At 32.4% G+C, this 24,520-nt stretch overlaps 2 protein-coding genes across 2 annotated transcripts in view; one reads left to right on the forward strand and one right to left on the reverse strand.

Moving 5' to 3' along the window:
• Positions 1 to 13,747: 13,747 nt before the first annotated feature.
• Positions 13,748 to 14,665, forward strand: LOC106682297 (mantle protein-like). Its single transcript, XM_014423071.3, has one exon. It carries the CDS (start codon positions 13,748 to 13,750, stop codon positions 14,561 to 14,563), a length of 816 nt encoding a protein of 271 aa, XP_014278557.1. The 3' UTR covers positions 14,564 to 14,665.
• Positions 14,666 to 19,615: 4,950 nt separating this feature from the next.
• LOC106682308 (tubulin beta-4B chain) overlaps positions 19,616 to 24,520 on the reverse strand; it is a 19,631-nt gene continuing 14,726 nt past the window's right edge. The window contains exons 4-6 of the mRNA XM_014423091.2: positions 21,583 to 21,720; positions 21,086 to 21,517; positions 19,616 to 20,196 (exon numbers count right to left, since the gene is read on the reverse strand). Of these exons, the coding sequence (XP_014278577.1) occupies positions 19,680 to 20,196; positions 21,086 to 21,517; positions 21,583 to 21,720 (1,087 nt within the window). The 3' untranslated portion in view covers positions 19,616 to 19,679. The remainder of the gene's footprint in view (positions 20,197 to 21,085; positions 21,518 to 21,582; positions 21,721 to 24,520) is intronic.

A 24,520-nucleotide genomic window follows, 5' to 3' on the forward strand; every position in this document is an offset into this window, starting at 1 on the left:
CAAAATAATTACAACAAAAATTAATGAACCAATTTCAGTAACTTCTATGGGGTTCTAGATGGTAAATCCGTTTACAGATGGGAAATTTATTATTCCGTATTCAAATGAGAAGAAAAGTAAATTTGCCCCGAAAGTGCTGCCATCTCTTGAAAAAAAATCTTACTAAAAATCGGTACATTTAGCCTTAAGAAAAAGGGGTTTGTAGTTTATCCTACATTCCGTACTTTTTAAGATATTGAGCCTCGAATTAAAAATTTCATTTTTTTCTTGAATAAAATGAACCTTAGGTTTTTTGGGCTAGAATATTTCAATAAATACTTTTCAAGGACATTCACTGTAGCTGTCGTATAGTCAAAGTAAAAATTTGAACTATTTTTTAACATAAAATGCACTTTTGCTGTAGAAAAAACACTTTATGACTTTATGACTAGAATGTACTGAAACAAAAGCGGAAACTTGTAATACATAAACTTTTTACTTCAGGACACAAGAAACTAAATTAAAAAAAAAAAAGTGATATTTTTTCATTACCCATTGGCTTCTAAATTTTAAAAAATTGCACTACATTACATCTGGAACTGTAAACCGTATTCTGGTAACATTACGCTTCTTTTAAAAAATGAAGATGGAACATACTTCCAAACCCATCTAGTTACATATCGAAATTTGCACAATTTAATCTTAATAAGAAAGTATATTTATAAAAAAGTAAGTGTGATGTTTTTATATTACTTCATTTTAAATCATTTTCAATTTTGTTCATTTTTTTATTTAGTTGATTTTTACATCTATATAATTTTCAATTTTCATGCTCGATTTTAATATTTGCCTCTATATTATTACATATAGTTTCAATATTCTCATAATATTACATTAGGGAGAAGACTCAGTAAAAGCATATATAATACATTTTATGTATTATATATGTATGATGTACTAATTTATTTTTATGAAGAGTACAAACAAAATATTACTATTCTTAATGATTTGTATGAAAAATCATTATATTACAAAAGGAGAAGGCGCACTAAAGTATGCATAATACAGTTCTTGTATTATGTATGTATGAACTAATAATATTACTACTCTTAATGATTTTTATGAAAAATCATAATATTATAAAGGGAGGAGAGGCAATAAAGTATACGTATTACAGTTCTTGTATTATGTATGTATGAACTAATAATATTATTACTCCTAATGATGGGTACGAAAAATCATAATAATACAAAGAGAGAAGACGCTCAAAAGTATACATAATACAGTTCTTGTATTAAGCATGTCTGAACTAATAAGGTTATTACTCTTAATGAAGGGTACGAAAAATCATAATATAATAAATATTATTTTTCATCTTTTTGTTCAAATAGTTTATTACTTTTCCTCATAGATACGGGGAAAGCAATTTATTTAGTCGAGCATTGTGAGACTGAGTAGGACAGCTAACAAACAGAACAAGTAATTCCCGACCGCTAAGCCAGGTAGAGGGAGGGTCGATGTTTGCTTTGGATTGAATCCTAATAGGTTTACCCTCACTAAGGACAACAGAAAGTTGGGTCCCGATGCACGACCACCCTCCGACCTTGATAACCATAATTATTCCCTGTTGACATTGCAGATGGAATATTCCCTCCGCTGTCATTCAATGAATTATACCGTGAAGTCCACATTAGCTCCCAATCTGAATCGCTAAAAGACATTTATGGTTTCCACTCTGGTAATTTGAAAAAAAAAATTCATGAAACATGAAACAGAGTCAACATATGAGTGAATAAATTGCGGTATTTTAGAATGAATAAAAAAATTAGTTAAGAATATTTCGAGCACAATTTTCTACGTAACATTTTTCATTTCAGTATCTTCAACACATAAGGGAGATATTTATCACATATTTTTTAAATCTTGCCATACAATTACCATGAAATTTAGCTATTCTAAAGAAGTATTGAAACTGTAGGAAGATAGTCTGGCGGTCAATAAAGGTTTCAAAATAGTAAAAGAATACTATTTATTGTAACCAACGTTTCGATCCAATTTGCTGGGATTCGTCAGGGCTATCAGATTGAAAACAGTTGTTGTTTAACAATGAATTGTTTTCTTTTATCATCTTCTTCCAATACGAAGTATTGAAACATATTTATGTATATGAGATCTTAGTTAGCAGCAACATCGCAGCTTGTTCAGTGGTATTTCATAATCATTTTATTTTTCACGTATAGTTTCAGCAAGCCGATTTATTTATTTACTATTCAGGTTGATTATATGTTGAAATAACAAATAATTGTTTATAGCGAAATATTTTTTTTTTTGTTATATCTGCACTCATACACCTACTTATTTAAACCCACTTGGATACATGATTCACTTGTCTACGAGACGGCTGATAACAACGAACACTCCCACGCAGACTTATAAACACCTACACTGCAATATTACGTTGAAACATCATAAATAACATTCCAAGACAAATCCTAAACGGCGTTTTTCAATTTTAGGCGCTTTTTAAATATTGCTCGATTTAACTATCTTAAAGTCTCTCCTCCCCGTTTTAAGCCAATATTTCAAAAGTAGTATAGGTAATATAGGTATTCACAAAGGTATATTCAAAAACAGATAAGTAAGGCTACTATGGAAGGCGGGAGTGACATATAACATTATTAATTGCATTATTACAATTACATATATACATATTAGTATGAGTACATAATTACAAATACATTGGTTGCCGCAAACATTTACAACAATTAGTACCGAAAAATAAAAGGAGCTGGGTGAGGGATCTCCTTAGCTTTCTAATGAAATGAATTGAAGTCAGGACGAGGTACTGGTTGGTACCGGTTTCTGTCATGCCCCTCATGCTATTATTGTAATTTTGCAATATATCACATTTTATAGTTGTCTTCAATCTGAAGACTGATGTGAATTAATAAAGTAGAAAAAAAAGTTTTATTTACGTTTTTCAGATTCATTTTTAGTTTCCAGGATAAAATTTATCTTTTGATTACGAATAAATAAAATCCTGAAATATAAAAATGTTTTTTAATTCTGAGTACAAAAATACTTTTGACCTAAATTAATAATTATTTGATGTAAATTTAATTTCATCCTACTAATTTATATAACCAGTATGTGTAGCTGTTAATACGGAAGGATGTTTCTGTAGAAACTTTTTATATTATTCTTCGTAGTGCAGAATAATGAATAAATTAATTAATTTACGCCAGTTTATATTACCGATCTCTAATTGTCAGTAATAATCTGTTGTACAAGAAGGTAATCTTAACACAGATGCTAAAGAGTATCGTCTGCTGAAGATGCTCCTAAAAAAGAAAAGTTAAAAATTTGAAAAAGAACAAATGATAACAATTACTTATAAACACACAATATGCTCTCACAGAAACTTAGTTTCAAAATTAACAGCTCAGATTGCCCATCCCAGTTTTAGATCCTCATGATCCGTTGTCATCTGGATCTGTTTGTTTACAAGTTCGCTGGACCATTTGATACCTGTTACATTGTCTCAATAAGGAGTGGCTAAATCCATGGCTTTCTAATGATGAAGTTGTTCAAGTCTCATCAAATCAAATCACTTTTGTTATCATGTTCAATAGAGTTTTTTTTTTTTTTATTGAATAAACTATTCTTTACTCTTCCTTTGAATCGTTTTAAGAACTTAGGACTGACTTTTCGTTTGTAGATAGGAAGTAAATCACAAAACCTAATGAAACATGCAAATGTAACAACTGATTATTTAAAAAATTTCCAAACTACTGGAGTTCCTTAACTCCTTTGATATATTTTCTTGAATGGATGCGGAAAAGGTGTAATATCTTACATAATATAGAATAATTATTGCACAATGCCCTGACATAAGATATTATGGAGATCCCTTTAAAAGATGACGAACCGCCTTAAATAGTCAAAGCAAATAAGATTACTTGGAATGAATTTTTCGAAGATCCTCGGGTCCACTGATCTTCGAATACACTAGTTCCACTAAATCCGGGATGAGCTCATTGCTAACCCAGGCGGTATAAAGACTATAAGGCCTAGTATTTATATTTGGCGTGAGTCCGAGGTGGCCCGTTATAAAGAACGTGAGGGGAGGTTTAATAGGCCGCTGTAAAAACTGCAGCCACTAACCTGTTTTATTAGCAACAACAACAATATCTCCTGCAATTTTGTTGGCCCCTAACGGCCCCAACCCCTGCAATTTTGTTGGCCCCTAACGGCCTCAACCCCTGTAATCAGGTCCTCTTGTAGAGCCTCATTCTGCAGGCCCCGTCTGTGATTGCCACGCTTTATGACTTCTCATCTTTAATTGCTTGTTAGGCAGGATATGCCCTTTTAGCAGGTTTCCTTGAAGGATAACCCTCAACTTATTGATAAGAACTTTTATCTTATTATTTAATGAATGCTGAATATTTAAGAGGCTTGTTTCCATCTTGGCATAAAATATAAGACTTAAATCTGTTGTTTGTTTGTATTAAAGTCTTTTTTTTTTTTTCTTTTTTTTTAATAATTTATTTATTGATATTTAAAACTGTATACACATATACACTTCAAGTAAATTTGCTGTAGGTGACATAGTGACATGATAAAAACATGTGGAGAATCTACCCACTGATAGAACTCCAATAACATTTCTAGAGGAGAAGATCTCGAGGCCATCTTCTTTTCAGACGCTTAGGAGAATTATTAGGTAATGAAGGAGAAGCCAGGTTACAAACAACTGGATTTGGGTGGTTGAGAAGTTTATTATGTAAGGAACGGTATCTGGTTCTGGCCAAATCGGCAACATATGGAACATTGAGGTCCTGATGAATGCCTTGATTTGTGACAAAGTAAGGAGCATTAAGGATTTTGGACTGTAAGGATTGGATTCTGGAGGAATTCGATGGTTTAGTGGAGCCCCAAAGCTCAACTCCGTATGTCCAGATAGGCCTTATAATAGTCATGTAGATCAGTCTTTTGTAATGTATTAAAGTCAATTGTCTTATTTATTTATTTTTTATTATTATTATTATGTAGGTATATAAACACAGACAGTCCATTTTGCGAAACTTTTTTTGTCTAAAACTTTTGATTTACAGACCTACTAATCTTTAAATATTTTTTTTTTATTGATCCATTATTGCATAAGATTGACTAAATAAATGCCATTTCATAAAACCAGATACTCCAGCAAAGACATTGTTATAACATTGGTTTTTAAATCTTAACAAAACAATCTTCTGGCTTTGTTTTATTTATTGCTTCAGGTGCAATTTACAGTAAAATTAGACGTTATATAACCGAATTTATTGAATTAATTTAATTTAATAATAAAAAATTAAAGTAAATTATTTTTAAAGGGAAATGTTCATGAAAATTTTCCTACTTTTTGAGAATATTTCGTGATAAAAAACATAATCTACAGACTCGACTCCAAGAAACAATGAGCCCAACTTGATGTGTTAGGATGTCACGAATTGAAGCAGTGGACTGAATACTTTCGCAAATTATTAATGGCCTAAATCTCTAATCCAAGCTCCGAGAATGCCAGATGTTTCAGATTACGGCTCCTTACGGTCCGGTAGGCGTCAGGGATTTGTTGTATTAGGGTTTCATTCTTTCTTCGCCACAGAAACCTTTTTTTTTGTATATTCTATTTTTAACTAAATAAATTAGGGAGAAACAGAATTTGTTATAATGTATCCATAAAACAATTAAAAGTGTTGAGTGATAATTTTAAAACGCCTGAAAGGTAAAAATATCAATAATACTTCATCACTACTGAAGGTAGGGAAGCTTTATATTCAGGTGGGAGATTGAAAACTAAAATTCTGGTGCGGTGCGAGCATCATGCAACTTTCATTTAACAACCTACCTTCTTCCCCAAGTGTTGTGGAGATTAGTAGGCACGTGTTAAAGTAATCCCGATTTTGAGAGAAAAAAAATTTAAAGTGAGGCCAATATTTTAAACAAACAATTTTTATTTTTTCTGTTGATATAAAAATTTTTATTTAAGGGTTCCTGGAGGTGGAAAGAACAAATATAAATTTTGTTCCTTTCAAGAATACAACAGTTTAACAAAAGAATACTAAGCCGTACTGTAATTAGGAGAGATCAGCCATTCTCGTCTTTTCCCGCTAGAATCGGATATTTCCTTTTTTCCCTTTTAATAGTTCTCAAAATACTTAAATATTTTGTAATTATCTATTGTTTATTATTACTAAAAATGATGACTTATTTTTTTTTTTTAAATGAACAAAAATAAAAATACTTAAGAAGAATATGTATATTTTTTAATTCGTCGAATCACATATCAATCCGGTCATTATAAACTCGCAAATCACTCAAACCCATTAGTTTCTAATCTTGCTTCCTCTTTCATTCCTGACAATCCTCCGAGGTCCCTGAAAAGAAGATGGCCTCCTGACCTTACATTACAAAAATGGTTTTAAAGTGCTACCAATGGGTAGTTTCTCTACACGCCTGTATATACCATTATGATCTTACTTCAAATATACTTGTATTTTATTTACAGTTGTAAATGTCAATAAATAAATAAGAAATACAAAATCGTAATTTAAGTCCTCTCAGACTATTTTAATAAGAATGAGACCTAGCTAATATTAAATACCATTTCATCATAAACTGAAATACCGAGTTAAAACACAATCTTTGTGTCGTTTTTGAGAAAATCAAAAAATATTTGTATATACATGAGTGTAAACGATAAACTTATATATTTTTCAATCAATATTTAATAACCATATGATCCAGAGCACGTTAAGGCGATGGTCCATGAGTGCGTGGTTTGAAGGTTGTGGGTTCGACCCCCGCCTTGATCAGTCAATGATCATTGGCCTCGAAAAATAAATCTTAACATTACCATTCAGAGACTACACGGGTCCTCAATGGAGGACTTAAGCTATTATAACAAAACTTAATAAAATTACAATATTTTTTCAGTTAAGGAAATTGCTATTAAGTTTACATTTTTAATAATAATGTAAAAATAAATATCTTATATTTTTTGTGATAAAATAATATATGCACCTTATTCAATCTCGAATAGCCTTGGTTACGATTCCTCATTAATTTATTTCCCGAAGGCGCGGATAGGTAATAATTATGTAAAATATACCGACAATTTTTTATTTTATCCCGGGAAAGTTTCAAACATTTAATATCTACAATTTTATTTTTTAACCACAAAAAAATACTCTTATTTTTAAAACAATACTCAGGCCGCTACTGATGTATGGCTGTGAAGTCTGGGGAACTGGATCCCTTACGAAAAGAAAACAAATATAATCATTTCAATAATACGAGCACTCGTAGCAGTATATGCCCCTTGCTTTGTAAGAAATAGCCAATTACATCGGAAACTACAAATGGAATCTATAGATGACTTCATCATGAAATTCCATTCATAGTTACCTGCAGTCTAAGGAGCAGTAACTTACAACTTGGGAAATCCAACATTTTCTCAAAGACTGAAGCCCTGGCTGCTGCTGGACATTCTGTTATAATATCTATATTTATCTACTCTATTATTAACATTTTTATTGTTTTATTTATTTTTTATGTTTCTCATTTAAACTTTTTTTTCCATTAGAAGTCAATTATTTATTTTATTAAATATATAAATGTCATTCTTTTTGTTATAAGTTTTCTTGTTTTCTCTTATTAAGAATCATTATTTTTATCTACCTATTTTATTCTATTTTTTTATCTTCATCGTTATTATTCAATATTTATAGCTTTGTAAATAGGTATTTTGTACAGATGATTGTTAAACAAAACAAAAAATATAACTGTTATATCGTCCATGTAAGGCCTACCAGTCCGATCTAGAATTAAATAAAAAATATACTAATACTACTAGATTGTTTTTTTTTTTGGACAAAAGTGGGAGATTGGAAAGGATTTTATGGCTGCTAATCAAGCTGACCCGACCTCAGGGCTGATTCCTAACATCGATAAGTGAATTCTCGAATCGTTTCGAGTTAGAGAACTCACGTCTAGTCCAAACTGCCATCTGTGGTTAGCTGTTTGTAAGGATAGGAAGTGTCTAACCTTTAAAGGCAACGGCTTTCTTGATAGCATTGCTGGCCCAGCAACCCGTTTACAGCCTTCTAAGTTTTATGGTGGATACGTGGTTCTAAAAGATATTTCACTTATTGAGTTACTATGACTTCTGTATTCAGCTAAAGGGGGTTGAGTTAACCAGATATCGTCGATGAAGCTATGCAGTCATGTGACTCTGAAAAAAAACTTCATTTCATTTAACAAAAAAAAAATTAATGCTTAGATATTAGAGAAATGAATTCTCAGTCACAGAAAATTATCTAGGAACGCAGTATTGTTTCGCTCCGCTAAGCTGAAAATTCTTATTAGAATTTGTATTTTACAAAGACATGCTCAGACACGATAAAAAAGGTCTAAATTTTCATCACAATCGGACTTTTGTTTGGCAAGATAAGGGTAGTAAATTTGTACATCAAAATGTAAAATATAATTCCAAAATGTAATGTTTCCTGTTTAAATTCTTGTTTTCAGTGTTGTTTCTACAGGGAATTTAAGAGACTAAGTGGCTAAACCAAGAAACTTGAAAATTTGTATAACTATATTTTTCCGCCTTTTTTAGTTCCCTTTGTATCGCATGTACCCTTACATAAGAAACCCTGAAAAAAATCCGAACTGTAAAAAAAGGATTTTTAAAAACTAGGACGTACGAAAACTTCATTTATAAGCAAATTATAATTCAAATTTCCATTCGTTTTTGTGTTTTGATAAATTCTGAATCATAAATATTACGGGCTCGCATGAACCCTCAATCATCGAAATGGGGTGTTCTAAGAAATTCTGAATCTTCAGTTATAATTTGATTATCTGAGGAATTATCAGAAGCAAGATATTACACAAAAAAAAATTAAAAATGTTAGTACTACCAGTAATAGGTTCATAACGAGTCTACGGCCTCAATGGACAAGTTTATTCCATAAAACAATTAGTCCATTTCAAAATTTAAATTTTCAATCTTCAGATAGATATTAAAAACATCATTCTAAATAAAAATTTGATTTACTTGTATGTTATATTTTATGTATATACGACATTATATTTTTTTACTTTCAGTTACCTACCTATACATGGAATATAGAGTAAGGAGAAGTATTGCGATTGTGAAAAATTTGGAATTAGAGTATTCGACGGAAATACACGTTTTGGAGTCCGCTGATTCGAAATGACCAGGTTTCGCAAAATGGTCTGTGGGCGGCTGTGAACAGCCCAGCTTGAAAACGAAATGTACGAAATTGAAATTACATTTCGTTAAAATCAGCCCACCGGAAATGATTTTATCATCACTTTAGAGAATCGATTTTATCCTTTTTTAGGATTTTCCAAAACCGTAATAATGATCTTGATTATACTAATAAAATCAATGTACGATTTTGGTGTATTTAATAGCAGACATGTTCCTGATCGAAATAGTGCAAAAGGGTTAAAATGACGAATGTTCCAAAACTCTACCCCCAAAGTACCTTTGACGTTTCTTATTTCAGGTAAGCAACAAGTGCTCATATTTAACGATATTAGACCATGGATAAATTTAAAATATTAAAGAATTCGATAAATAACTAAAGGAGAAATTAACAATAAACAATATCTCATCCGATCGCAGTAATAAACCCCTATATTTTTAGTTAAATAGTTTTATTTTTGTCAAAACAAAAGTTCATATTTGTTATTTTCACCTCTAGAAATTCTAAATTTGATTTATTATTTGTTAATTATTTTTCAATAGTAAATATGCTGACATAATAATTGATGTAATGCTCCTAAATTGTTGCGAATTCGAATTAGCTCAGTCCAATCTCCTAGTTCTATCGGTAGAAGAAGCCATCCTATTTCACCCAGACAAATGGCCATTTTTAACTATTCAGCTCTCAGCCTCCTACTGGCTACTGCAGTGGAGCACGCATGTGTCACTTGACATCTCAGCAAATAGGCATCAGGGCGAAGCTCTATTAGTAAATTAGATTCTATGTCAGCTCAGAGGTCAGGGGACATTTTGTACTTCCAAACTAAGCTTCAAGTCACTGAGCACATATTATTGATACATATTCCAATCTGCCACACCGTTGTGGGCAATAGGTAATAGTGATGAATGATCACATTCATACCAAAATAAAATGAGAATGAAAAAAAAAGTACATAAAAATAAATAAAATCTTTCTTAAAATATATATAAACAGAAGAATAAAGAAAATGAACATCAAACCATGTGCATGAAAAAAATAAATAAAATAATGATAAAAATAAAAGAATCTCTAGTCAATTTTGTCTTCTAAATTAATTTTATACACGAATACCCGAAGGCAATATGAGTTTCATAGAGATCTTGTTTTCGATATTAATGGCTCGCATGTACCCTCAATCATAGAAATGGACAGAATCGTCCAATTCATATCTTATAGATGTGTTCAAAGGTCAATAGTCAAACTATTGTTTATGTTCTTCAGCAAAACTATTTTAAATTCTTTTTTTTAGTATATTTCGATTTTTGTCTGGGTGTTAAAATAATACCGGTCTTATTAATTATCTATGGCTTACTTGACAGTAATGCTAAGTATTAAAATAAAAAATTATATCTACACCGCTACAACCCATGAAGGGTCAAGGGTGCAGTACTTCGGAAGGTACTGTTAAGAGACCAACAGTTGTGTAAGGAGGTGATTTAGTCACAATTATCTCTACCTATAGATTTTTACCCAGTTTATGAAGCTGAGTGGACTCCAAAGGGCTCCCGAATTCACAGGGCAGACCCACGGCCATTGTGAAACAGAAAATAATTGTCTTCCACAGTGGGATTCGAAACCGGGTCCCCGAGTTAGTAGCAAAGTTGAGCTACCTACTCCCAAATCTAAGTATGTTATAGTATATTACATTTAAATCTGTTCAGCCAAAATAAATAATTGAAAAGCTGTAATTTTCATAATAGAGAGTAACTTTAATTGCCATCGATATTATCAAACAAATGAGGATAAAACATTTATACTATAATGGAATGAATCAAATAATTAGTAGTTGCTTGTAATAAATTTCACTGTTACAATTACTGTGGAATATCTTTTTTATAACTGTTAAAAAAGAATTTGAATTCAAAAAGATTGCACGATAAAAATTATTAACAGCTGTAAATATAAATTCCACTTTGAATAAATATTAGTGTAATGTTTATTTTATCAACCAAACAAAAATGTTTTGGGATTGATTAGGCTAATTGTGAAATTGTATCATAGATAAACTTTATATCCTAGGCAGAAACGATGGTTTCCAATGCAATTGTTAATCAGTGTCGTATTTACTGTAATTTACAGTCATGAAAGCCGCACTAGATGTAGCTTGATCTCTGACAGCACATATTACGGTAGTGAAGCCACTGTAATTTAAAAACAAACTCACAAGACAGTAGTGTTATCATAGTACTGTCTCAATAGATATAGCCTTATACATTATAGCCACGACAGTAACTGTCGTAGCAACTAACATAGCGGAAACTATAATAATTCCGTACCGGTAGTGAACCTACTGTCACTAGAGGCTCGATTATAAGTGGTTATTTTTTTTTATTAAAACATATTTTATTCAACAAAAAAATTACACTTGTTCCCGTCACCTGGCAGATACCTATAAAGGTATTTAAATACTTTGGTTTGGTTTAATTCATAACTTTAACGCGGCCATCATGCATTTTACTAATTAAGTGTATAATAAAAAGATATTGATTATATAATAGAGTTTCTTTATCTTTATAAATTCATTAAGAGGAATAAGATAAGAAAAGGGGAAGAGATGATGCAGAAAACAGGAAATGGAAAAGGAAATTAAAAGGAAGAAAAAATAAATAGAATATAAAAAAAAAAATAGTATTAAATAAAAACTCTCAACAATGCTGTTCAACTTTGCTCTAGAAAAAATTATTAAAAGAACATCACGTGAAAATGATGGTGTACACGTCGGAATGAAATAAAATGCTAGTGTATGCGGACGACATTGTGGTTCTAGCAAGCAAACTGAAATGGAATGACTCGCAAAAACACTAATAAGAGAAGCAGAGGAGAAACTAATCAACTGAAAATAAAACAAAGACTTGGCGTTTGGTTTTCAAGCTAACAGCCCTGATGAAGGCTAGAAACTCCAGCCGAGACGTTGGCACGATTAAATACGTTACATTAACTTATTTGTGTTTCATTTTTATCGCACCCCCAACCATCTTCTCATCGTACAAGTCACCCACGGTCAACTATCTCTCATAATTATGAAAATAAAACAAAGTATATGACTGTAAGCCGAAAACAACCTGGTCTAGTTGGATAACAGATCGTTTCTGAAAGTAGACAGTTTCAAACACTTTCCACAGTAACCTCAATAAGCGATTAATGGACTCTGATAAACCAGCTTGTTACAAGGGCGAACAGATCCTTGGTCTCTTTGCCAATAATACTTAAATCCTGAAAAAAAGCCTGTTCAATTTCAGGAGTGATCTGGTGAACTACTTGCAGATACTGGACAGCCATTATCTCATGATAAGAAGGCAATGAGGTTAAGATAAGAGAGACATCTGGCTCGAAGCAATCCATTCTCTTCGCAACAATTAATGCCAGTACAGTTGGTAAGAGACCACGAGGAAAAAATAACTTAATTTAATATATAAAAAAAACACGACCCCGGAAATAATCCTATTTCTTCTAAGGGACGATATATTATTATATATCTCCTTAAAATATTAGTGGAGTGTTAGTGATGTTTATAAAAAAATAATGAAACTTGGTATAGTAGCCGGGTGCCTTCCACTAAACGTTACGGCTCTAGGCGAGTATTCAGGGCCAAGCAACTGTGGATTTCACCAAAAAGAAAACTATTGCATCTGCCCGTCTAAACATAAAAAAAAGTGTATTAATTTGTTTTGAGAAGAGTCTTGAGTTTCTTCAGATTTGATAAGCACCCGACTACTGTACCGAGTTTCTTTATTTTTATAAGCATCACTAACAATACCGTGGTGTGTTTTAAGGAGATATGCAATAACATATTGTGACAAAATTTTAATATTTCTCTTTTAGGCATCGCAGACTCACCGACATGCCCTCTATGCAACATAGGTGATATAGATGGAGATCACATTGTAACGCGTAGTGTCCTAAAAAACATTCAACAAAATGCAAACCAATTCAAGAAGAAGTAAACGTATATTGGGCTACAACAGGGAAAATGGCTTTATGGTGTAAAAAAAAAATAATCTTTTGCAAAAGTATAGCAGAAAAAAATATATACCCGTTTACAAAAATTTACATTATTCCCTTAATCATTTATTCAGTACTACATTAAGAATAAATATTGAACATACACATTCTGATCTTATGGATCATTCTGTTAAGTGAAAGTTTTATATAGAAGTAAAACGGTATACTTTATCAAGATTATTATATTATTTTACATACCTAATTAAGGTTTTTTGTGAGGCTAGTGTTCGCCGAAAAAGAAATGAAGTAGTTCATATGGAAACAGAACATTTTATTTTATTTTTATCAACGGCATTTATCATTTATAAAGTAGCCAGTTATGCCATAAGATGTGCACCTGACTAAAACATGATTTCGACAAGTTCACGGTTCACAGCTGGCTGCAGACCTGCCATGCATTACCCATTAACGATGTTAAGAAAGGCCAATGTGTTACATATTCTGACATTATGTTCTATACTGGAGGGGACTTACTATATAAGCAGAGAGGAGACACCTGCCAGTCATTCAGCAAGATGTTGTGTTTCAGTGTAGTGGTCTCATGTATCCTAGGAATAGTGGCCGGTTTCGAGAGCTTAGAGCACCATGACAACACAAAGACCCACGTCCACGAACACCTAGAACACGTCAAGACGATCACCTACACCAAGAAGATCCCTCAGCCCTTCAAGGTAGAAGTCGAGAAGAAGGTGCCATATGAGGTGAAAGTTCCAGTAGACAAACCTTATCCGGTGTACGTGCCTCAAGCGTATCCGGTCTATGTAGAGAAGAAGGTCCCATACGAAGTAAAGGTTCCGGTACCCAAGCCTTACATTGTGGAGAAGAAAGTGCCTTATGAAGTAAAGGTCCCAGTGGACAAGCCATACCCTGTCGAGGTACCGCAACCCTACAACGTTTATGTCGAAAAAAAAGTGCCATACATCGTCGAAAAAAAAGTTCCGTATCCAGTCAAAGTCCCGATAGAGAAGAAGTACCCAGTTCACGTTCCGGTCGAGAAAGAAGTTCCTGTACCCGTCGTCAAAGAGGTACCCTATACTGTCAAAGTCCCCGTTGAGAAGCCAGTTCCTTACAAAGTGGAGAAACCAGTACCGTACAAGGTGGAGAAAGAAGTACCTTACCCCGTCGTCAAGGAGGTGCCGTACCCTGTCCATGTGCCATATAAAGTCGAAATCCCTTACCATGTGGGTCATCATGGAGCTAGTGGGCAGCTCCACTCAGGGTTCAGTGAGAACAATTTCCACCACACCTATGGAGGCCACTTCTAATATTGAAATTATTAAGAGGCATGACTGATACAGTTCCTTTTTACAAAATATGAACATATCAAATTTTGTTATTTGTTAATTATACCTAATTTACAAATTTAATTGTTATTTTTTTTTTATAAATACCTGATCCTGGTAATCAAAACTTTAATTTTATCGATCACTTGATCACAATTTACAATCCACAAAAATTTATATGGATCCTTAGATTTATATTTAAGTTAGTTGGATAGTCAGAAGGTGGGATAAATTTCGTTCGCTCATGCAAAATACTGTAGCATTGATATTATACTATTAATAATGATCACTCTTAACCGATTACTTTGAAATATACAAATTAAAATATAAAATACTTATGATAGGTTAAAACCTCCTGTAGGATATCTATGGAATGATAATATATTTTATGTTGATGTTACCAACAACAATAATATATTTTAGTAAAGCTGTTACAAAAATAAGTATTTATTGCAAAGCTGTTGTAACATTAGATCAAAATATTGTAATTTGAATATTATTCCTAAATATTAAAATAAAAAGAGTATATTGGTGGCTTAAACTTACATACTTAAATACAACTGTCAGTTTAAACGCCACCAACATGTAGGCCACATCTGATTTTGGTTCTTTTGAAAAGTTTGACAGTTCCTTTCACAAAATATGAAAACATTTCAAATTTTGTTTATTGTTAATTATAACTAATTTACAAATTTAACTGTTTATATTTTTATAAAGCTTCCCCTAAAAATCAATTTACTACATTTATGTTTTTTTTAATTCCTCTCTTTTTGTCCCATGTGGACAAAGTCTCTGTTGATTTATTTATCAAGTGGGCGTAAGTCAAAGACAATCAAAAGCTTTACTCAAACTCAAAAAACAGATGATTGTTCTTAATCAAGTATCTAATACAGTGAATATTAGCATTCGTTAGAATTCGTTCATTAAGAGAAAATTAATCAGTTCCTACCAGTTTGGAGCAGACGAAATTTATTTATTTTATTTTAGAACTCGAGTGGAGCCCAATCTTACGTACGATTTTTATCACCACTCCCTTATATTTAGAATTTTTTTTTTATCCACTTAAATACCGAATGTTTTGAAATCCTATGTTACTACACATTACTGCCACCATTAAAAATTTCACAAAAAAAAAAAACACCTAAGGCACTGTCGGTAAAGCTGACCTGATGCATGTTAGAGTAATAGTATGGCTTCTGTAATTATATAATACAATGGCGGACATTCATGTAAACCTCAACGTAAACCTGGGCCTCTAGGTTGTGTCCAAATTTTGCCTTCATTTTCGGGTTTCCATGGTAACCTGCTGAGACATTCCCAACATACATCTAGATCCGAAGTTCAATGTTTTGCTAACAATGAATCTTGGATCAATTTAATTAATTCATATTTGTATTGTAGAGAATTTCTCATAGTTTTCTAATATTTTTTTTAATATTAGTTTTTCCTTTTATAAACCAATACCGGACCACATTTATTGAAACTCGGCTTTATTGTACACATACAGGATCAAGAGATTAATAACTTTAGCCATTGTTGTTGTTGAGATACAGTTTTCAATTAGTCAATGTCAATAAGTTACAGACACAGAGCGATTTATTGAACAGATAAATACAGCAATAGTCAGATATATTAATCTTTTCCCCTGCATATTGCGGTTTGGAATTTGATAATTTGAGGCAGCTCTAAAACACAGGAGGAGGGAATTTGATTTCTCGAATTATAAACGAAGATTTATGAGATTTATTCCCTGTGTTATTTGTGGAGGAATGTATAGGCGGTTTTGATTTCAGTCATTTTCGTTTCAGTTTTAATTTCGCCCATTGTCCACTTGTTCACTTATGAAGTTGAGATGAAATAACAAGATTCACAATGCATATTGAAAAATTCAGCATTTATTTTAATTATAATAAGGAGTAACTATTATTATTTCAAACAGGAATCAACTGCAAAAATGTATGAGAACTAGTTACTCTATAGTCTTATACAAATATATAATAGATATATAAAAATGAAATGGTAATAAAAAAAATTATATTTATTGTTTATTTGATCGTAATTTACAATCCAATAAACTTTATATAGATATTTGAATTTTCATATAAATTTGTTGAGTCTGTAGGTTGGATGGATTTTCTTCACTTAAGCAAAATATTATGGCATGGATATTACATTATTTGATATTATCACTCTTAGCAGATTTATTCATTATTTAGAATACTTTTTTTTACAACCTTATTTATTGATAGATATTACAATCAGCCAAAACGTTATTGGGCAATAGGTAATTGTGATAACTGATCACATTAATACTAACATAAAATAATATAAGAATAATATTAAATAAATAAATTTAAAAAAGTACATAAAATCTCTCTCTAAATTTACAGAAACAGGAGGATAAAGAAAATGAACATATTCAAACTATTTTATGAAAAATAAAATAATAATAAAAAAGAAATAAAATAAAAAATGATCACTAGTTGCATTTCAACATTTAGAAATAAAATGCATTTCATTTTAAAATCCACATATTATAGAATCACTACATAGGCACAATATACATGTGTGCTAGTCAACGTTTAGCTAAAAGAATATCTATGGAATATCCATGCAATAATATTCTATATGATGCTAAATGTTATCCATAACAATAACCAATTTCAGAAAAGCAAGAAATGACAAACTGTTTTAACTTTCAATAAAAACATTTATTGCCCTTACTATATTAAAATAACAATAATATATTTCTAAAGACATTGTGAAAAACTAGTTAAGTCGATTTGCCTAAAAGTTAATGTTGTTTTTTTTTAAATTATTTTAAGGGATCAACCCTAATTTTTGGATTCGCAAAGGATAAACTTCTTACTCTAGGTTTAGTCGAGACTGTAATCTGGACCACAATTGGTGTGGAATGCCTTCAGAAATCTCCACCTTCATTTCATGATTAATTACTCATATGGATTCGATTTAATTATAGGGTTTAATCCGTCTATAAATAGTGATATATTCCTGCCCTTGTTCCCTTTCACTGTTAAGTTGAGGGTACGATCTAAAAGTCTAGATTAGAAGATTATCCTTTGCGAATCCAAAAATTAAGGCAATAATGACCCGTAAGTGGTTGATATTTCTAAATCAAATTAAAAAAAAAAAGTTAAATAAATTTTTAGGCAATTCAACATTTTTTTTCTTAACCACCACCGGAATACTACTATTCTTGTTTTAATATTTAGTGATAGTAATGAATTTGACACGTTTTGATTGAAATTTAATATACTTTTATTAATTTCTCGTTACGTTTTAAAGTAGTTTTGCAAAAATTTGCTATTTTTGTTGATAATATTAACATCATATATATTACCTTCATAGATATTCCTTTAGCTAACTGTTCACTAGTTTAAATTTATATAGTGACTATATTGTGATTTTTTTTATTTAAGTATTTTATTTCTAAATAATTGTTAAATAAATCAGGTACCTAAGAGTGATAATTATATTACTACTGTAATATCCTGGGCATAGTATTTTGCTTAAGTGAGCAAATTTTATCAATTTTAAGACGTCTGGACAAATTTAAATAAAAATTCAAACATTTATATAAAGTTCAGTGGATTGTAAATTATCAATTGTAATTAGATCAAGTAAACGATAAATTTAACTGTTTTAAAACAACAAAGACTTCAAAGGAGGTAGTTCTTATGCATGCTACAGTAAATTACTGTTTGAAATAATAAGTGTTAATTAAAATAGATTTATGCGAAAGCTTTGTTTTAGCTTCCCACTCACATCACAACAAAAGAAGAATTCATATTCTATTTATTAAAATCATCCATATTATATTTAAAACAACCCTTTTCAAATATACGTGATCATAAATAAGAAAAAAAATGTTTAAACAAAATAGTATAAAATAACACCATCAGTTCTACTGTGTCCTACGGGATGTTACTGCATATCTTCTGAAATATATTTGTGAAACTTTTTTTTTTTTATTTTATTTATTTATTGATATTTACAACTGTATAAAAAAATACAACCAGTAAATTTTATCATAATGATATAGGATGTAGAGAAACTACCCAGTAGTAGAACTGTTTTACAGTTTACAATATAAGGTCACGAGGCCATCTTCTTTTCAGGCGCCTCGGAGGATTGCCATGAATGGAAGAGGAAGCAAGGTTAGAAACTAGTGGGTTTGGATTTTTAGGGAGTTTATTATGGAAGGAATAATATCGGGTTCGGGCTAATTTGTGAAACTTAAATTATTTATTTGTGGCCTTCCACAACAGACAACGGCTCCTTAAAAGTACAATCTACTCCATGCAGTTGAGTATGTCGACAAAACGAAGGTTTCACATGTTTATGTATGACCATGAAAACACAACAATTTAGTTTCAAAAACGTCTCGAGTTTTATTCGGTTGTGGAAGGCACCCGACTGCTATACTACGAGAATCATTATTCATTAATTCAAGGCAACTTAACTAAGACAACCCATTAATATGTTCAAGGAAGTATGCAACATCATTCCTTGTGTGGACGTACGGGGTTATTTCGTAGTCAGTTTTTTAAAAAGTCACTTGTGTAAAATAGAAAAAACTATCATAGATACTCGTGTAGATAGGTAGATATCTCTCCAAAACTGAATCAATTGGGGCAATTTTACAATCACATATGTATATTATAGATATGGTGGAGATTAATATTTGTTTTTAAGTTCCTACCCTTGTATGGTTAGTCGAAAGTACAGACATCATTTAAATGCCAGAATGATGACTGAATTGAATCATGAAGATTCGTACGCCCACATTCCGAACGAAGCTTACATTTGTATGATTTTTCTAACAGTAAAAATCTTTTTACAATGTCTCTTTTAATTCCTAACTAACGGAAAGCTGTTTTTGCCATTATTACGAATTACCTTCTTTTTTTTTACTGAGATTATTATCTCCAAACACTTGGTGAGTAAGATTAATATGAAGCTATGTCCTAACTTAATGATTATGCTTATGCAGCTACAAAAAACTATAATACCTAGAGAAATTACTTGACTTTAATTAAAAACAAATTTTAGACAGTGATTTAGTTTTCTTCTATAATTAGTTCTGTTGGATATCTTCTTCATCGTCATCAGCATATATATTGGACTCGCTGACCGTAGCTTCCTGGTACTGCTGATATTCTGAAATGAGATCGATCATGTTGGTCTCTGCCTCTGTGAATTCAGTCTGATCCATCCCTTCGCCGGTGTACCAGTGGAGGAAAGCCTTCCTCTGGTACATTGAACTGAACTGATCTGAAACCCTCTTGAACAGTTCCATTATAGAAGTAGAATTGCCTATGAAGGTCGCAGACATCTTCAGACCACGAGGAGGAATATCACAGACGGCGGTCTTGCAGTTGTTGGGAATCCATTCCACGAAATAAGAGGAATTCTTGTTTTGTACGTTCAGCATCTGCTCGTCCACTTCCTTCATTGACATTTTCCCTCTGAAGATGGCGGCTACTGTCAGGTACCTTCCGTGGCGGGGATCGCAAGCTGCCATCATGTTCTTTGCATCGAACATCTGTTGCACTAGTTCTGGTACAGTTGTGGCACGATACTGTTGGCAGCTCCTGAAATAAATTCAATTATTATGATTATTAGTTATAGTCATCAGGGAACATTATCATTTAGGGGAAAAAAGAGGGAGGCGGGTATGGGGCATCAGGCATTGTTTCGACATCATCTGAATTTGTTCTCACTTGAAATTTTCTCAGATCTTCAATTAAGGTACGATTACGAAACATTAGGTTTTTTTTCTTATTTTTCAAATATATCCTAAACTGTGGACCCTTGCGAAAACTTTATAATAAAACAAATCAAAGAAAATTTGAGCGAAAATTTAAACTATCCAAGGAGTGAGGACTACTATGTACGGATTCGGTAGAGTGTTAATGTCTTAAACTACTTTTTCTGGCTACATACAGACTTTACAGCATATTAGGCTAACTATTGGATGCCTAGGAACTAAACTATCTATCGAATGCGTAAGGACAACCAGAGTAAGTGGCTTATGAAAACATCACTGAAACGAAGAACGTTATGGTTCTCATTTGGTTGATTAATGTTTCTCTAATTTGTTTTATTATAATACTTTCAACGTTTTAAAATGGAAAAAAACAAAAGAATGACCTACAATTTCGGAAATGAAGACAAGGCAATTCACATTTGTGGGCTGTGTGAAAGTGATAAATATGATACATTGGTTCCCCGTCTTACTCCGCATACGGGAAAACGGGAAAAATGCACAATTATTCAAATTACTAATTATTACCGAAATGAGACTTGAATAGTCAATACTTTGGACCCACAGAAACCTTGTAGTGAAACGGTACTGCTATCATTTTTCCCCCATAGTAGTCTCCTGCCTTATCATATTCTATTTGGGATGAGAACTAAAAGTTATAATTATAAAATATCTTACTAAAAAAGTATATTAGTTAATAAAACTAAAAACCATACCTGGATGTGAGCGGTGCAAAACCTGGCATGAAGAAGTGTAGGCGTGGGAAAGGTACCATGTTGACGGCGAGCTTCCTCAGATCTGAGTTGAGTTGGCCAGGGAACCTGAGGCAAGTGGTGACCCCGGACATGGTGGCGGACACGAGATGATTCAGGTCACCGTAGGCTGGAGTGGATAGTTTTAAGGTGCGACAACAGATGTCATAGAGTGCTTCGTTATCGATGCAGAAGGTGGAATCAGTATTCTCGACGAGCTGGTGAACTGAGAGGGTGGCATTATAGGGCTCAACCACCGTGTCTGAGACCTTGGGGGAGGGTACGACCGAGAAGGTGTTCATGATCCTGTCCGGGTATTCTTCTCGGATCTTGGTAATGATGAGGGTACCCATCCCAGAACCGGTTCCTCCTCCCAAAGAGTGGGTCATCTGGAATCTATAGTAGTGGTTAAGAAACAATGGAAGCTTCTTCAAACTATAATCATTTTAGTCCTCACTTACCCTTGTAAACAATCGCATGCTTCGGCTTCCTTGCGCACAACATCCATCACAGCGTCAACCAATTCAGCGCCCTCTGTATAATGTCCCTTCGCCCAGTTGTTTCCTGCACCTGACTGTCCATAGACGAAGTTGTCTGGCCTATTAGGGAATTGTAATCAGTTTAATTTACTGCCTATTAGTAATAAAAATAAATACAATTATCAGTCATAGTACATTTGTCAAGTGGTCCCACGTACATAGAGAACAGAAGCCGATACATGCCAAAACTGAACGATACTAGACCAAATTATTTGAATGACACTCTTTTAGTAACCACTCAATTGAATCTTAAACTTTTATTAGTTTATGTAACCCAGAACCTCGAGCTTAGATATGGATACATTTTCTTTCCAGAAGCATATGTAGTTTTTGTCTGTTAGCAGATATTAATTGGCATAGTGGAATCTGGGACCAATGGTATTCTAGCTGCTTCTTATTGTACAAAAGATCCTAAAAGTAGTTCACACTCAATGTGGTTTCACGTTAATTTGGTGTAGCGCGCTTAGAATGAAGCCTTCGTCAATGCTTACTTAGCCACCTTAAGCTTACTGACTTAGCATGCTTTCTCACCAGATATGCTACCAATCGAATACTTCCCAACTTCATGTATTCTAGAATATCATTTATAATATAATTTATATACTCTGACTAGTCAGCTCTTCTCCATAAGCAACCCTTCCAAATGGCTAAGTACTTATATGTTGTTAGTCTTACAACACAAGAAATAGCCGGACAAAGGCTGGTATTGTTTCAAAAAACGAAAATTTTGACAAATGAATATTTAACTGTGGTTAATCAATCAAATACACCAATATTCAAAACTATGTTGTTCACTGTTCGAGATACTTTATATCCTTGCCAGCATACATCAGCAGTTGAGAGAAAAGTAGTGCAAGTCGTTCCGTTCATTCATAAATTCTTTGAAGATAATTTATAATTGTTTCATAAACAATTATAAATTATCTTCAAAGAATTTAAATAATTTTGTTTATATACCAATAAGTATGCTTGTGGGTTACCAGTTTTATTAGTTAAATCTATTGCTTATTACCAACCATTTTACAACTCTTTAGTATAGGTCCAGTTTTGACTTGCACCATTTTGGTACTAAACGGCTCATATACAAATAAGTTCCTTAAATAGACGGTTGACTCTATTTATGTCTAAGTATTAAAAAATCTTGGTATAATCCACCTATATATATCAATTAAAAAAAATTATACTTATTTATCTCAGGAAAACCATGTGATATACAATGTCAGGAGTAATAATTAATAATGAGACCAAAGTTGGAGAAGCAAGTTCACCACATTGAAGATTGCCACATGTTGCGGTAGCAAGTGTTGTGAATTCAACCACCGATCTGGAAACAGCCAAGGAGAACCGGCCTGGCTTCATGGATCCGTAGTGTTCTGCAACCTACTAATCATATAACATACACCTACTAAAACTTTCATAGGATGATCGGCACTACGAATGCTCTAGACATTTCAATATCTATAAGTATTAATTTTTCGATTAAATATTCGCTATTTATAATATTTAATTTAATATTTATAAATATATACGTAAGAGAAAGTAATTTTTTTTTCAATATTAATAATGTAATTGATCCTAATAATTTAATATTCTATTTCTATTTTTCATAAAGCATTTTATTCTGACTAAAAACGCCATCTTATCAAAACTACAGGGAAAGGCGAGATAAGCTGATTTTTTTTTAATTGAAATTTACAACGATTTTTGATAAATTATTTTAATGACGAACACGAAAGTCAAAAGGTTACGAAAATAAGCGTTAAAGGCTTAAAGTCGCTGGCGAAGAATAAGTCGAAAAATCAAAGAAGAGGCGATTTAAGATAAGCTTTATTCTCCTGAACATTGAGGTAAAAGTAAGAACCTCCTTTCTTTTTTTTTCTACTGTTGTCTTCAAATGGTCATAAGGTTGCATAAAAACAAAACAAAAAAAAAAAAACTTCCTTAATAACATTAAAAACAACTACTACGGTGCGAGTAAGTCCTCACACAAGGACAAGCACCCTGGGATTATTAATAATTCATTATTTAGGGGTTTCTCGAAGTGTAAAAAACAAACATCAACTTTTTTGACAAGAATACATTACGTTATAACAAAAGCGTTACATATATATATTTGAATCGAGAGAGATCGGATACGCTCGGCTGTCTCCGATTTTCTTGGTTCTAAACTACGGTCTATATTTTTCCTTTTTCCTCTTTCGTTAATAATTAATTTCTCTTTTAGTTCATATTTTTACATGTTTTAATCCTGATATCAATAAAAAATGGTTAATTATTTTAAATAAACAAAATTGATGATACTTTAGGGAAAGATATTTTTGAAAATTCGGTGTTAAACTATTTCAATGTGGAAAACAGAGATAGAAGTCCATTTAGTTTTACATTGATAAACTGAATTTAATCGACGTCATCTCATCTGTTTTTTAAAAAATCGAAAATATGTGAAAATCGATAGTACAAAGTGGAATTTCACGTGTATCGATTTAAGCGTCAATGTTCCAGGTATACGCTAAATTACTACCTTAAATTCAATTTCAGTTAATTACAACTTTTCGTTTTAGGCTGATCAGGTGCAGTCACTTTCCCGTGTGGAGTAGCTAGTCTCCCATCGGGCGCCTCCCCAGGTGGCGGATAGGGGGATTCTCACCAGATATCGCAGGAAACGGGGAAATAAAATACCCGGGGTGGACCAAAACTAGAATCAAATCCAGACGCGACGGTTCCTAGAATAGGCGGCGTACTGGTCAGCGTTTGTTCCTCAGGTTAGAGACGGCTGTCTATAACCTGGCAGTAAGTATAAAATGCTATTTTCCAAAATACAATGGAGGAAAATAATTATAATCATTCTACGGTGCAGGGG

The sequence above is a fragment of the Halyomorpha halys genome, unplaced genomic scaffold (assembly GCF_000696795.3).
Source record: "Halyomorpha halys isolate HHAL.00 unplaced genomic scaffold, Hhal_1.1 Scaffold401.1, whole genome shotgun sequence".
Taxonomy (NCBI): domain Eukaryota; kingdom Metazoa; phylum Arthropoda; class Insecta; order Hemiptera; family Pentatomidae; genus Halyomorpha; species Halyomorpha halys.

Coding starts and splice junctions, on each gene's coding strand:
- LOC106682297 (XM_014423071.3), top strand. CDS start 13,748: ATGTTCTATACTGGAGGGGACTTACTATATAAGCAGAGAGGAGACACC.